The sequence below is a fragment of the Myotis myotis genome, unplaced genomic scaffold (assembly GCF_014108235.1).
Source record: "Myotis myotis isolate mMyoMyo1 unplaced genomic scaffold, mMyoMyo1.p scaffold_m19_p_47, whole genome shotgun sequence".
Lineage (NCBI taxonomy): Eukaryota > Metazoa > Chordata > Mammalia > Chiroptera > Vespertilionidae > Myotis > Myotis myotis.
The window spans coordinates 696,386-710,910 of NW_023416354.1; the positions used below are offsets into that span (position 1 = coordinate 696,386).

General features: G+C 61.3%; 1 protein-coding gene across 1 annotated transcript in view; it reads right to left on the reverse strand.

The window, feature by feature from the left end:
- The window catches only part of DNAH10 (dynein axonemal heavy chain 10), a 66,792-nt gene that overhangs the window by 15,120 nt on the left and 37,147 nt on the right, over nucleotides 1–14,525 (reverse strand). The window contains exons 44-61 of the mRNA XM_036307367.1: nucleotides 14,387–14,506; nucleotides 14,166–14,311; nucleotides 13,129–13,281; nucleotides 11,506–11,766; nucleotides 10,208–10,380; nucleotides 9,132–9,225; nucleotides 8,748–8,915; nucleotides 8,196–8,384; nucleotides 7,513–7,684; nucleotides 6,978–7,181; nucleotides 6,374–6,454; nucleotides 4,842–5,039; nucleotides 3,981–4,142; nucleotides 3,060–3,234; nucleotides 2,317–2,498; nucleotides 1,368–1,504; nucleotides 741–958; nucleotides 198–419 (exon numbers count right to left, since the gene is read on the reverse strand). Coding sequence (XP_036163260.1) covers nucleotides 198–419; nucleotides 741–958; nucleotides 1,368–1,504; nucleotides 2,317–2,498; nucleotides 3,060–3,234; nucleotides 3,981–4,142; nucleotides 4,842–5,039; nucleotides 6,374–6,454; nucleotides 6,978–7,181; nucleotides 7,513–7,684; nucleotides 8,196–8,384; nucleotides 8,748–8,915; nucleotides 9,132–9,225; nucleotides 10,208–10,380; nucleotides 11,506–11,766; nucleotides 13,129–13,281; nucleotides 14,166–14,311; nucleotides 14,387–14,506 — 3,055 coding nt within the window. The remainder of the gene's footprint in view (nucleotides 1–197; nucleotides 420–740; nucleotides 959–1,367; nucleotides 1,505–2,316; nucleotides 2,499–3,059; nucleotides 3,235–3,980; nucleotides 4,143–4,841; nucleotides 5,040–6,373; nucleotides 6,455–6,977; nucleotides 7,182–7,512; nucleotides 7,685–8,195; nucleotides 8,385–8,747; nucleotides 8,916–9,131; nucleotides 9,226–10,207; nucleotides 10,381–11,505; nucleotides 11,767–13,128; nucleotides 13,282–14,165; nucleotides 14,312–14,386; nucleotides 14,507–14,525) is intronic.

Consider the following 14,525-nt stretch of genomic DNA (forward strand, 5'->3'; position numbering starts at 1 on the left):
CCAAGTTCTGAACCAAGGACTAGGGTGGTGGGGTCAGCTTCCCAGAACAACCCACAGTCCCGAGACCGCTGGACCCTCCTTGGCGCCCGGGCACTGGCTGTGCAGGGCCTACCCCCCCACCCCGTGCTGTGCCCTGCAGGGGCCGCCCGTGGGGCCCAGCTGGAGGCGCCCCTGGACCTGCGGGCGCGGACACACACCTGCTGATCTCCACGTCGTCCGTGAGCAGGCTCTCCAGGCGGAAAGGGATGCTCAGGGGGATCTCCCGCGCCATGATGTCCTGCTGCCAGACCTGGTTGACCATCTCGTTGCGGAACTCCCAGGTGAAGGCGCCCTCGTAGCTCAGGAAGGCCGCGCACAGCAGGCAGTCGCCCAGCAGCCGGACACGCCGGTGCATCAGCTCGTCCAGGTCCCTCAGCCACCTGGCACAGGAGGGCGCTGTGGTGAGCAGGCACCTTCCTGCACCCTCTAAAGAACATTCTAGAAGAACCAACTGGCCCCACTGCTAATGGGGACACAGAGGGAAACATCGATGTGAGAGAGACACATCGATGGGTGGCCTCCCACACATGCCCGGACCAGGGCCAGGGGATCGAGTCTGCAAACCCAGGTATGTGCCCTCAACCAGAATCGAACCCGGGACCCTTCATTCCCGACGCCCTATCTATCCACTGAGCCAAACCAGCGAGGGCTAAATCAGGCTCTCCCCCCGTTTCCAGACGAGAACGCAGATGCCCGCCCACCTGATGTTCTCCGACCCCAGCCCCGAGATGAGCTTGTCGGCGGCGATGAGCCGGCGCTCCATGATCTCCGCCTCCTCCTGCAGCTTCTGCTTCTCCAGGATGGCCGCCTCGTACTTGGCCCCCAGGGCTTCCAGCTCCCTCTGGATGGCCGCCAGCTCGTTCTGGATCTTCTCCAGCTCCCGCTTCGTGAGGAAGTAGTTCCGCTCCAGCCTGGCCACCTACGGAGACAGTCGCAGGGCGGTGGGGAAGCGGTCCATGGCGGGCAGGGCCACGCAGCCGCACCCCAGCTGACTCCGCCTGCTTCCTAACGAGGTCCGTGCCCTTTGGGGCCACCCCTGCCACGGTGAGACCGTCCTGTGACTGTCGGCGACGCAGCCCTCGACAACAACCTTGAATCTCTTTCATCCTGCTCTCTTCACACAAGATTGGAAAATCTTTAGGACACAGTTTCTGTCAGTTCCCATTAGGCCCAAATGAGAGCTGTAGTTTGTTTATTGGGGAGAAATGTTTATGGGGCTTAAAATCAGAGCCTTGCCGGAATTCTCCCAGCAAAGCAGTGGGCACGTTAACTCTGACTCCACATGGGTCCCTCAGCGGCAGTGCTTGCGCCTGGCGGATGGGCGATACCTTTTCTCTCTTGGGCTTGATCTCTTTAAAAACGTCGCAGTAGCCCATGACGGCTTCGACGAACTTCAGCATCCCCAAGCCTGCTTTGCTCACAGCCTCCATTTCTTCAATGGTGGTGTTGAGAGTCTTCAAGAGACCTGACGGTCAAAGGTGCCATGGCTCAGTGATGGGGAAGACTTGCCCGTGGACAAGGCACGTGACCGGGACCCAGGGTCCCACGGACAGCAGGGTGGGTCCGACCCTGAACATGTTTTATGTCAGAGGATGTTTCAGATGTGACAGCACCGAATGTCCCGTCACCCGGGCGCTTTCCTATGGCTGCGGCAGCCCCAGGGGACTCCCAGCCGGGCGCCAAGGCCCAGAGCAGGGCACTAGCGGTTCGCAGGCCATTAGGGGTCACGGCGGCCTCTCCCGCTCCCCCACACGCAGCGCCTGGGGTTCCTGGGGTTGGCAGCCTTTGTGTCTAAGCGGCTGCAGAAGTGCGCTGGGTGACAGGGCTGAGCAGCGCTGGGAGACGGCGGTGCCAGGCACTCGTACCATCTTAGCAAAGACTGTTCCCCTCCCCCCTTCCCCCACCTGGGCTCAGGCCTGCGGGCCAGGCGGGGTGGGCACTGTGTGAAGTCAGGAGCTGGCCGCGGGTGGTGCCGCCCGCCTCCACACCCTCCCCGCCAGGGACCCACAGGAGAGCTTATGCGGCAAAAGGCACAAGAGGAGAGCTCAGGGGTTAGGCCGACTCCAGGCACCACCAGACCTGTCGGGAGGCGCAGAAGGTGGCGCTGGCCTGAGTGCCAGGAGACGGGCCTGTCCTGCTTCCCGGGACAGCGCCACCATCTGCCTCCAGAACCCCTCCATCTGCAGAGCCACGGGCCCCCGGCCTGCGACAAGCCCCTCCTGGCTCTCCACCCGGCCCCACAGAGAGCGAGCCTGCCTTCCCGCCACCCACACGCACTTCGGATGTTCTTCACTTGGCCCTGGGTGATGGAGTCGAAGTCGATCTCCATGAGCGAGCGCAGGAAGTTGGGGTCGGACATCATGCCCTTGGCCGTCTTCCAGTTGAGCTCCTTGTAGCCCTTCATGATGAGGATGCACTCGCACACCGTCTGCACCTGCTTCGGCGGTTTCGCGAAGGACCTAGCGGACACGGGAGGCGGTGAGCGCAGCCTCAACGAGGGTCCTGGCACAGGCGCACCTGGAGCTGGGCCTCGGAGCGGCCATGCGTGGGGGCAGGAAGCCACGTCCCAGCGGTACCTGGGCTCCGGGGGCGAACTGCTCCGAGGGCAGGTCTGGGGCCTCACCCTTTGGCCACGCCTCCCCAACCCCGGCATCGCCCAGGGCCCCCAGGGGGCCGCTTTGCTGTCATTCCAGCAGGTGCTGCCCGGCCCTGAGTGCGTTCCCATCCAGAGGACTGACTCACAGAGCACACCCCCCCCCCCCCCCCCCGCGCCGCCCCGCCACAGCCCGCTCTGGAGCCCAGTCTCCCCCTGGGAGTCAGCCTGGATACAAGGCCAGCAGCCCTGCTCCCCACCAGCTGGGGGCCTAGGGCCAGCCACCGCGCCTCCCGGGCCCCCCTTCCCTCCTCTGCAAACGAAGACCATCCCCTCCGTGGGCCGCACTAGCTCTGCCACGACAACCGCGCTGCTTTCAGGAGTGACGCTGGGGACGAGCCCAGCGGGAGGCGGCCCTGCCCGGTACCTGATCTCGGTCACGTCCGACTTGTCCAGCTTCTGCAGCTCCAGCTTCGCGGCCTCCAGGATGGGCATGACCTCGGCGAGGGCCATCTCGGCCTCGGCCTTCTCCACCGCGATGATCTTGTTCTGCTCCTCGATGTCCATGGCCTTCTCTTCCGCCAGCTTCTTCTTTTCCTCCGCTGGGGGCGGGGGTTAGAGAGGCGACTGGGTGTGGGGGACGGACCACTGCTACTGAGCCACAGCAGGGGCAGCCCTTCAGGGTCGTGGCTGGGCCACAGGGGGAGGTGATGCGCGTTGGCCACTATGGCGGTCTCGGGAGTCCCACTAGAACACGGGTGCTCACGGGACACTGGGTCTCAACCAGGACTGCTGCTCTGACTGACCTCCTGGCCATGTCCCACCTGCTCCAGCCCACGTGACAGCCCCCGGCCTGCCTGCCCAGTGCCCGCGGACACCAGTGCCCTCCCTGTCTCCGTCTCACTGGGACCTCTCTGCCTTTTCATCACCCTTTTCCCATGTGCTTCCAGGCCCAGCTCAAAAGCCACTCCCTCACGTGGCCCGCCCACTGCTCCCGTCTCATCGCTCTGTATCTGCTTCCTGGCACGGGCTCGGCCTGGATTGTCACATCTCCCTGGCAGCTGACTGTGTGGTTCCCTCCCAGCACACAGCACCTCCCGAGGCTCCCAGGAGGGACACTGGGTCGAATAATGTTCCCCCCAAATGCATGCCCACCCAGAACCTCAGAATACCGCCTTATTTGGAAAGAGTGTCTTTGTCAGACGGAGGGAAGAGGTCATGTGACGACAGGGCAGAGGTGGAGGGATGCATCTATGACCAAGGAATGCCCAGGCTTGCAGCCCCCCCAGGGCCTCTGGAGGAGGCCAGCCTGCTGTGGGGTGTCCCCGCCATGCCGGCCCGCACTCACCGATGGCCGTGTTGGTGACAATCTCCTCCAGCAGGGTCTCACAGGCGGTGGACTTCTCGGCCAGCACGATCTTCTGCTCGGCCAGCTTCCTGTTCAGCTCGTCCAGCTGAATGGAGGCCTCCTTCAGCTTGTCCAGCCCGCCCTCCAGCCGCTTGCACTGAGCTGAGGACAGAGAGCGGCGTCCAGCAGCCAGGCGGCTGTTCCCAGCACCCGGGCTGGCACACCAGCGGCCTCGCGGCGCCAGGCCAGCCTGGGCCCGCCGGGAAACAGCCTTCTCATGAAATGTCAAGCATCACTCGGCACCTCCACCGCCAGAGGTGTTGGGATGGCATCAGCCAAAGTGAACTTAGTTCTGAAAACAGCCCTTGGTCTGGCCAAGGGTCACGGCATTTTTGAAAAAGCATTTCCCAACAAAAAAGCACGAAAGGACTTAAACCAAAACTCAGGTAGAGATGACCTCTATGCAAAGCTTTTAGGAGCGATTTTAAATTTCCCTTCCCTATCTCTGACTTTTAACCTTTGCACAATGTATACGTTACCTCTGCTTTAGGCTCGTCTTTTTCAATAAGAAATAAATCAGAAACTAAAAGCATCCGCCAGCAGAGCGCACTGCTGCCACCGTCTCTCCAGTCTCAGGCCACTTAGAGCTGAGCAGGTTCACAGCCCAGCACCGGAAGGAAAGGCCAGGCGTGCCGGGCCCTGCCCACCCAGGAGAGCCCCTGGAGAGCGAACCCCAGCTGGGCCTCGCTCCGCCTGGTCCTGCGCACGCCTGGCCTCGCTAAGCAGCGCCGCTTACACAAGGTTGGGGTCTGCGTCACCGTAAATGATGACACGCCTGTCGCCACCCGCTCCCAGGCTCACCTATGTTATTCTGGGTTTTCTCGTCCAGTAGTTTCGAGTACGTGTTAATAAAGTCAAGGTAGTTCTTGGGAGTCACGTAGTTGCTGCGCCTCAGCTTCTGCAGAAATTGTTTGCTGAATTCGCCCACGGATCCGTGCACCAAAACCACATGTTCCACCAGATCTTCTATGTGTTCTTCGGGGATCATCGTATTAGGCCCTACGGAGGGAGGGACGGAAAACGTGCCTCTTCACGAAAGGACAAGAGCAGCTCCTCGAAAAGTTAAATGAGAATTCCCACGGGACCCAGCAATTCCGCTCCTGGCTGTGTCCCCCAAAGAAGTGAAAGCCGACACAAGCAGATTCTCGGACGCTGATGTTCACAGCAGCATGAGTCACCACAGCCAAAGCAGAAGTGACCCAAGTGTCTACCCACGGACGATGGATAAACGTGTGGTCCATCCACGCCATGGAATGTTAATCAGCCTTAAAGAGGGAGGCTCGCCCGGAAGCATGCTACCTGAGAGCAGGCAGAGGGACAAGCGTGTGCGACTGGACTTATGTGAAAGATCTAGATCAGGCACATTCACAGAGACAGAAAGCGATTCGCGGTGACGGGGAACTGGGGGAGGGAGGAGGACGGATTCGGGGCTGAACGGGCACGGTGTCAGTGTCACAGGAGGAGAAACGTTCAGGACGTGGTGGTGCTGGCGGCACGATGTGAACGTACTTCAGGTCACTGAGCTGTGTATTTAAAAGTGGTTTAAAAGGCAATTTTTATGTTATATAAATTTTACCACCAAAAAAGTGACATAAAATGTTTTTGGAAGAACAAGAGCCACTGTCACTTGCTCGTGGCCCCTCCGGGCCTCGGTGCTGATCCACACTCCGCAAGGCTCCTCTCCTGGCCCCTCCCCCACACCTGCACTCCTCACAACAGCGACTAGTTTGCTGACTCCGTATTTACAAGGCGACACTTTATTTATTTACTCCTAGTTGCTAATCCTCTCCCGAGGATCTCTCCATTGATGTTTAGGAAGATTGGCAGGCTGAGCGGTTGTGTCGACCTGTGAACCAGGAGGCCACGGTTTGATTCTGGTCAGGGCACAGGCCCAGGCTTCAGGCTCAATAACCAGTGTGGGGCATGAGGAAGGCAGCCGATCCATGATTCCCTCTCATCATTGAAGGTTCTCTCTCTCCCTCCTTCTCCCTTCCTCTCTGAAATCAATAAAAATATTTTTTAACTCATTGCAGACGGATTATGAGAATTCTCGTTTCATATTACAGTGTTTTATAAAGTCGCATGCTTTAAAAAGATACTAGCTTATAACAAAAGAACATGTAATAAATAACTTCAAAATGCAACGGTTATTTAATTTTAAGGTGTGCCTTTAACATTTATGTAAAACGCTTTTTGTACTCGTTCAATAGAAACTTATCTGGCCACCGGGTAAAGCTAGCAATAAAACTACTGGTCCACCATGTGTTAAAAGAAGGTGGTGACAAACTGCTTAGTTATACCACTAAGTGGTCCCCGTCTTAGCTGCCACTTACCTAAAAATGACTTGGCGACCGCATGCAGGGCCTGGGGCGGCCAGGGCATGAACCAGTCAATACCAGTGTTATTCACCAGACCTTGAAAGCAGAGAAACAGAGGGTCGCTGTGCAACCCGGACCCTCAACACCGACACATCTTCCGTTCCCAACAAACGGGTGCCCGAGAGTAACTCAGCCGCAGCGGGTTGCGCAAGCCCAGCACTGCTGACACATGGGCAGTCTGGGCACCAGGCTGTCTGCAGCGCCCTGGCCTCTCTCGGTGGTGTACCTGCCAGCCCAGCGCTGACAACCCAGCGTGCCCGAGGGCACTGCACCTCCCACAGGCTGGCACGATTCTGGCACAGGGGAGGCAGCAGAAGTGCTGCTGAGCCCACCCGGGGCCTCGCCCTGGGACTGTGAGCATGTCCTGCTGTAAGGACGTCACCCCCCCGGGGACAACATGCACGGGCGACGCCTGCTGGCCCCACACTGCACAGTCCGAATCCCAACCCACGACACGGCGAGTTTCACTTGCTGGTAGAGCCTCAGGTCCTGCATCGCTCCCCGAGGCACGGGCCCTGCTGAAGGGGGCGCACGGATCTGCAGGCTCAGCCGAGCGCACCTGGGAAGTTCCGGCACCAGGTCCTCAGGGCGTCCCCCACGGGCGACATGCCCAGGACGATGTGCAGGTTGTTGGCACTCTTGTTCACGAAGTACTGCCACACGGACTCCTTGGCCGGGCTGACGCCCTGCTTCAGCGCCTCCTGGTCAATCTGACCGAGGATGGTCTCCTTCTCATCTTCGGCGAAGAGTGCGGGCACCATGCCTGGGGCGAGGACAGGCGGGTTCCCCAGGGCCGGGAGTCCCTCCGGCCCCGAGCACACGGAGCACAGGGTCCCGGGAAGAGTCCAAACCGCAACTCTGAGACCCAAGGCTCACCCTTCGAGCCTCAACCTCCTCACTGTGAAGTGGGAATGGCCCACGCCTCCTGCTCCTGGGGGGGCGGGGGGGGGTGACCACGAGCATCGCAGCAGGGTTCTCCTCTGGGGGCAGTTCCCCCGAGAGGCATTGGCCCGATGTCACGGCTTATGGGGCTGCCAGGGGCCTGTCGTGCCCCCCCCCCCCCCCCCAGTGAGGCCTGGGGACGCGGCCGGCACCTGAGGTGAGCATGTTGTTGATGAGCTCCAGGAAGCCCTCCTCCACCACGTGCGCGTCCGTGAACAGGAAGATCGTCGTCTTGTTCTCGATGCCCAGCCTCAGGTAGAGGTTCTTCAGGTCTTCCCGGAAGTTGCTCTCTGAGTAGCCTCGGCTCAGGAGGATCTCGAACACCTGCCGGCACGGAGCAGGGCGCTGTGTGGGACCGCGAGCGCGAGGGGGGGCAGCTCCGTGACGCGGAACTCGCACGTCTGCAGGGACTGCCAGGGCGAGAGCCACCGGCGAGGGGTGAGCCAGGGCCAACCAGGTGACCAGGCCGTTGAGTGAGAGACACGGGACAGAACAGCAGTCACGTCCTTTTGTCAAACAAACCAGGTGGGCACTCAGCCTGCACACGGGGGAGGGCGTGCGGCGAGCACGGGCTGTCCACGCGGGGCTGTGTGAGTGTGGGAGGAAGGGGTGTAAGAGACCGTCGGTTGTGGAAATGAGTTAGTTGAGTTCCAGGGAGGAAAGGAAGGCAAGAAACGAGGAGGCAAGGAGGAAGCCGAGGACGAGCGGGCAGTGAAGGGAGAGGGACCGGCACCAGCACCGCCCTGACGTGCGTGCCCTCAGGCGTGAGCTCCCTCCGCCGATGAACCGGGAGCTAACGCCTCCCACCGTGGGCGGCTGGGCCGGAGGCGCTCACCTCGTAGCCGGCCGTGAAGGCGGCCAGCTTGGCCAGGGACTGCTTCCCGGAGCCGCCGACGCCCACCAGCAGCGCGTGGCCGCGGTCCAGGCGGATGATGCGGTGCACGCGCGTCAGGTGCTCCAGGGCGTCGTCGAACAGCACCAGGTCCATGCGGGTGTTGCTCTCGTTGTACTCCTCCAGGATCTCCTGCGGGGACCTTCGGAGGTGAGGCCGGGCTCTCCCCTGCTGCCCCGGAGGGACTAGGAGTGAGGGACACTCCTCTCCGTGCCTGAGGGCTGAGGACTGAGATCACGTGGGTTTAGGGGCCCGAGTCCAGCATTCACGATGGAGGCTTCCATTGCTGGCTGGTGGTGGAGCCCACGCTGGTTGCAAGGCTCCACTCGGGAGAGTGGTTCCCAAACCTGGCGATGCACCGGCACCCGGGGCCTCCCTGGCTCGATGGAGGGACTCTCGGGGTGAGCCCAGGGGTCTGTTTCACACACTCCTCCGGTCATTCCCACGCCCCCCAGGACACGGAAACCGCCGGAGGGACACCAGCCCCGCCCACACCTGGAACAGAGCCTTGGCCGCCTCGTAGTCCTGGATGTCTTCGTAAATGCGCTCCTCCTCCTCGTGCAGCGCCATGCGGAAGTCCCCGAACAGGATGGGGTCCCGCATCACCACCTCCACGTCGTCCTTGAAGTGCTCCCTGACCAGGTCTGATATGTACTCTTGCACCTGCGACAGGGGCCAGTAACGACCCACACCCCACACTGTGCAGCCCATTCCCTCCCAAACGCGACCAGGCGCTCACTGGCCCACCCTCCTCTACGCCGACCTCTATCTTCAGTGTCTATTCGCTACATAACAACACATGGGGCCTTCTGCTCCCCGCCCCCCCCCCCCCCCGGGACCCGCGGGCCGGGCGGCATCTGTGTGGCTCTGAGCACGGACCAGCTCCTTGTCGTCTTCGTTGATCAGCCGGTCGTGGAAGACACGCAGGCACTCGTTCCTCCAGACTCTCACCATCTGGGCCACCGTCTGGAACCTGCGACGGAAGGGCCGCCATCAGCCACGAGGCATCGCAGACGCGGGCTGATGCTCCTGTCTAGGTGAGTTCCCGGGTGCGGACGAGGACAGCCTCTCTGTGGGCCTCCTCGCCCCTCCCGCTGGGCACACAGGAATGGGGCTAATGGCAGCCCAGCCAGCACGTTCCCTGTGAAGAGCGTAAGGTGGTGTCTAGAGCGCGCCCTCCGGGAGGGAAGAGAAGGCACTGTCTCTAAAGGACGCACGTGGCACGGGATGTGCGCCCGCCGGCTCCGCCCGCTGGGACCGGGATCTAAAACCAGCATCGGCACCAGCAGCGCCTCCTTCTCAGAGCCAGCTCCGTCCCACCGGACCCGACTTCCTCTGGTCTCCGGCAAAGAGCCCTCACGCCGCCCTGAACGCCTGGAACGGCCCGCTCCAGAGCTGCCAGTCCGAACCCCGCGAGGGCGCCCGGGTCGGTCTGGGCTGGTGTGGAGTCCTTAGCCCGTTTATAGGATGCGGACTCATCATGTGACTCTATGCTTGCAGATCCACGTGAAGTGTTCATTGGTGCAAATACACACACACACACACAGATACAGAAACTAAAAATAAAGAAAAGAAACACACAAACAAGCCCAGTGTGACGGAGAAAAGGTGTGTGACCAGCTCACGTCCTCTGTGCTTGCTTCTCCCAGACACACAGTTCACCGACTGCAACTGCAAAGGGTCCCGTGGCAGGAGCGAGAGGAACACGGCACGTTCAGACGGCGGGCGGGGACTAAGAGCGAGGGCAGCGGAGCGGTCCGGCCCGGGACGCACGGTCCCGCCACCCTCTGCCTCCTTCCCTCCGCCTTCGACCCGAGGGCGGACCAGGCGGTGTGAGGTAAACAGAGGCCCTGAGCCCCCTGTGCTCGGGCTGACGGGACGCGCCGCCGAGTCCGTGTCTTAAAGGAACAGAAGAGCCCCCGCTGCGCACATGCTGGCGAGACGCGCCGACGCACCGCTCGGGGTTGGTGAGGACCAGCCCGTGGAACACCCGCGAGAGGTCGCGCAGGTTGAAGATGTAGTGGAACTTGGACGGGGTGGGCGGCAGCTCCTGCACGATGTCCGTGTACAGCTGCAGCGTGCAGCGCGTCAGCCTGTCGCTCACGGCGATGATGCTCTCGTGAAACACCTGGAAACGGAGGAGGCCCGGTGTGAGTGGTGGATGGTTAGAGGCACACGTGGTCCATCCACGCGATGGAGCTTCGCTCGGCCGTGAACAGGAACGGAGCCCTGCCAGGCGCACCGTGCGGGGAGCCGGAGCACACGATGCCGAGGGAGCAGACTGGGGGCCGCCGGGGCGGGAGGACGGGGGAGGGGGGTGAAAACCCCCTGAACTGAGCAGTGAGGACGGTTGGAAGCCACTGTGAGCGGACTAAAGACCGCTGAATGGTGTCCGTTCAGATGGTTCAGAGAACTAATCTTCCGTGCCGTGAGTTTCACCGGGATTTTTTAAGAGGAGATAAAAGTTATCACAGAGAAACCCATCGTCTGCTTCTGTGGCCCCCGTCACTCTGACAAGTCCGCACGGTGTGACCCACCCTCAGTCTGGGTTTTGCGGGTGCAGACTGAGCAGTTTTGAAAGCAAATGCCTTCAGGTGGGGCATGAACAGGCCCAGTGCCCACCGGTCCTGCTGACCCCCCAGCCGTCCCTCAGATTCGCCTCCTGCCTGGCCCTGAGGACCCTGAGTGTGGGGGCCCCTTCAGAAGGGACAGGCCAGGGCCAGAGGCCATGAGTAAACGCACGGGCTGCATTTGTGGGGGACAAGCAGTCAGCATGACAGCAGCAGTAACGCATCCATCGGCATCTGCCCTGTGCCAGGCCCTGGGCCACACCATGCGCGCCTCTCATTCCCCACACGCCAGGGCGCGGGTGCCCCGTGCTCCTGCTCCAGGTGAGGGCGCCCAGGAGGCTCACAGCACTGCAGCGCAGCGTGGGGGCGGCGCCAGCACCGAGCCCGGGCGATTCGCTGCTGTAACTCAAGGCCACAACCCAACTCCCAGGGCCGAGGCGCTATGGTCTCTGAGCCCCTTTCCTCATAAAATACCTCGTTTTATGAATGCGCGGGTGTGAGCATGCATACAATGTGGGCTGATCACACTCATTTCCCTCCTGGTTTTGAAAGAAATAATGTGTTCACAGGCCCCGAAGAGCACCGTGGGCGGCCGGCCTCGTGCCGAGTGCTGAGTGCGCACGCCGCCCCACGCCCGACCCCACACGAGGCCCGTCAGCTAGACGGCGAGGACAGCTGGTTACCGAGGTGTGGCCTCTCAGGATGGAGAAGTAGATCAGGTGCAGAGACATCTCCGAGGGGAACGGCACGTTGAAGACGCTGAACAGCGAGAGGAACCGCGGGTCCACCTCGTTGCGGCCGCCCCCCGCCTTGCCCATGGCCGCCACGAAGCCGAGGTCTCGGAGGCTCTTGCAGTTGAGCTCCTTGCCGCGGTCATACAGGAAGCCCTTCTCCAGCAGCAGCTTCAGCAGGGCGATGGGCTGCTGGGTGCCGTACTCGTCCACCTGGGGTGCAGAGAAGACGACAGTGCCATCACCTCGGCCCCCAGCACGCGGGGCCTCTTCACAGGCTGCTCGGCGTCAGCAACTGTGCAGGCATTCGCCACGGCGCCCCCGAGGCCAGGCCCGTGGGGCGGGGCCCACGGGGTGTGCTCCTCGCCGTGCAGCACCGATGCCACAGGAGCGGCTCAGTAAACACGCCGACTGAATGGATGGGCGGAGAGACATGGGGATGGGTGCATGTGCAGAGGGACAGACGGATGAGTGATAGAGGGATGGCTAAGTGGGTGTGTGGGTGGGTGCATGGACGGATGGATGGCTAACAGGTAGATGCATAAACAGATTCACGGGTGGACAGAGGCATAGACGGATGGACTGATGGGAGGAGGGACAGACACATGGACAGTCGGACTGATGGATGGACAGACAGACCGATGGGCGGATGGACAGATGCATGGACAGATGTACTGATCGGAGGATGGACAGACACATGGACAGACGGACCGATGGGAGGATGGACAGATGCATGGACAGACGGACTGATGGGAGGATGGACAGATGCATGGATGGATTGATAGGAGGATGGACAAACACATGGACAGACAGACCGATGGGAGGATGGACAGATGCATGGACAGACGGACTGATGGGAGGATGGACAGATGCATGGACAGACAGACCGATGGGAGGATGGACAGATGCATGGACAGACGGACTGATGGGAGGATGGACAGATGCATGGATGGATTGATAGGAGGATGGACAAACACATGGACAGACGGACTGATGGGAGGATGGACAGATGCAAGGACAGATGGACTGATGGGAGGATTGACAGATACAGGGACAGACAGACCGATGGGAGGATGGACAGACGCAGGGACGGATGGATGAATCCTGCTTTGAGCAAAGCCCTTCTGGAAGGCAGGCTTTCGGGAAAAGATGGTGCTGCCTAGGTGAATATATGTGAAGCCCAGGACTAAGAAGCTTTGCCCTTCTCAGGCTCGAGCTCCCGTTCCTGGTAAATCTGGAGGGATTCTGGGGGTGTGCCTGCCCGTAGGCCTCCATGTATGTGGGGCCGGGACCAGTGTCGTATGAAAGCACAGCTCATTGGAAACACCTGCTCAAGCACACGCTAGATGGGGCGCAGAGGCTGCCTCATGCTGCGTTACTCCTACGGAGCCGAGGAACCCCGTCCCTGCGGGCAAGCCCCTCGAAGAAGAACAGCCCAGGAGTCCCCAGCACTGTGTCCTGCACATGCAGAACGAGACAGGTCTCCTCACACGCGCTCTCACCATGCATGTGCACACACACACACACACCAGCGCACGGCCCCCGCCCCCACCCCGCCCCATGAACTCCCACGACCTTGGGCATATTCATGTCGTCCATGAACACCAGCAGGCGTTTTCCCATGGGGGGGCCGTAGGTGTCCTTGGTCCGTTTTTCCACGTTTGCTTCTAAATTTCTCTGGATGTCCAGGGAGGTGGTGCGGGAAGAGAAATTGACCATCAGCACAATCTGAAACAGGAAGAGAGGGTTCCAAACGATAAACCACCGCCTCTTTCACAGACGTCACAGTATCGGTGGACCTGCCTCCATAAACCAGTGTGTCTGCACTTCATCCACTCTAATGCGAGCAGGGATTTGGCTTCCCTCTCGACAGGCTGCAGAGGCAGCAACGAGCTGCCACCTGTGAGCCTTGGGGACAACGTGGCCCGGGCTCAGCACCTCCGAAGAGTCATTTAATGTCTGAGGCCCCTTCTCGGTGGGTGCCGGGCGCTCCACAGGGCGGTGCATCGAGAGGACATGCACAAGACAAAGCGACGTTCAAGTGGAGGCTCCTCCCTTCCTGCCACGTCTCAGGCCACGAGCCATGGACAAGCACTGGAGCCTTCCTCAGGCCCAACTGCCAAGAGGAAGGGGAGAGCGGCCCCGGATCCCGTGTGCCCGGGGACTCGGGCCTCTGCTTCTCAGAGAATCACTGGGAGTCAGTCCACTGATCAGTGGTCCCCAGGCTTCAGGCAGCAGGGTCGCCAGTGGGCTTGTCTGGGTGGAGGAGCATTGCTCAGGGGACGCTGCTGGACTGGAGGAACACAGCCTCAGATGGACCCTCCAACCGAGGTGCCCGAGCACATGCGCACACCAGCTCCCGACAGCGACCCTGTGCAGAGTGCCTGTCGGCCCGTGAGCCCCCGCAGCCGAGTCCCAGCGGAGGGGGCTTCTGAACGCGCCTCCCTTGGCCTGACCCACAAACCTGCAGCTCGGGCTGCGAACACCCCTTCTGTGCGCCCCCAGGATCGCTAACCCGTGCTGCATGCGTGGGGGTGTGAGCGAGCCTGACCCGCTGCGAAGGCGCTGACCCGCGGCCACCTCCATGCTGGGTCGATACAGGTATCACTTACGTTAGTCTCTTCGCTCAGGTTTTTGAGGAAGTTCTGGGTGGTGGCTGTCTTCGAGGTGCCAGACTCGCCGACCAAAAGAACGGGATGTTTGATCTTGACCATGCGCTCCAGCATCCAGGCCATGCGGGTGGTGTCCACCGTGTGAACTGCGGGACATCCCGGGGGAGCGTCAGGGGCACGCCAGGGGCGAGCGCCATGGGGCAGGCCTGGTTCTCACTCACCCAGGATCTCAATGAACCTCCTCTCGCGGGAGTGCACGTACTCGGGCACCAGCCTGCTCCACGGGATCCACCGCTTCTGGGCAGGATCGAAGTGGAAGTCGTACAGGGTGGGGAGCTGAGCTGCAGTAAACAACAGTCC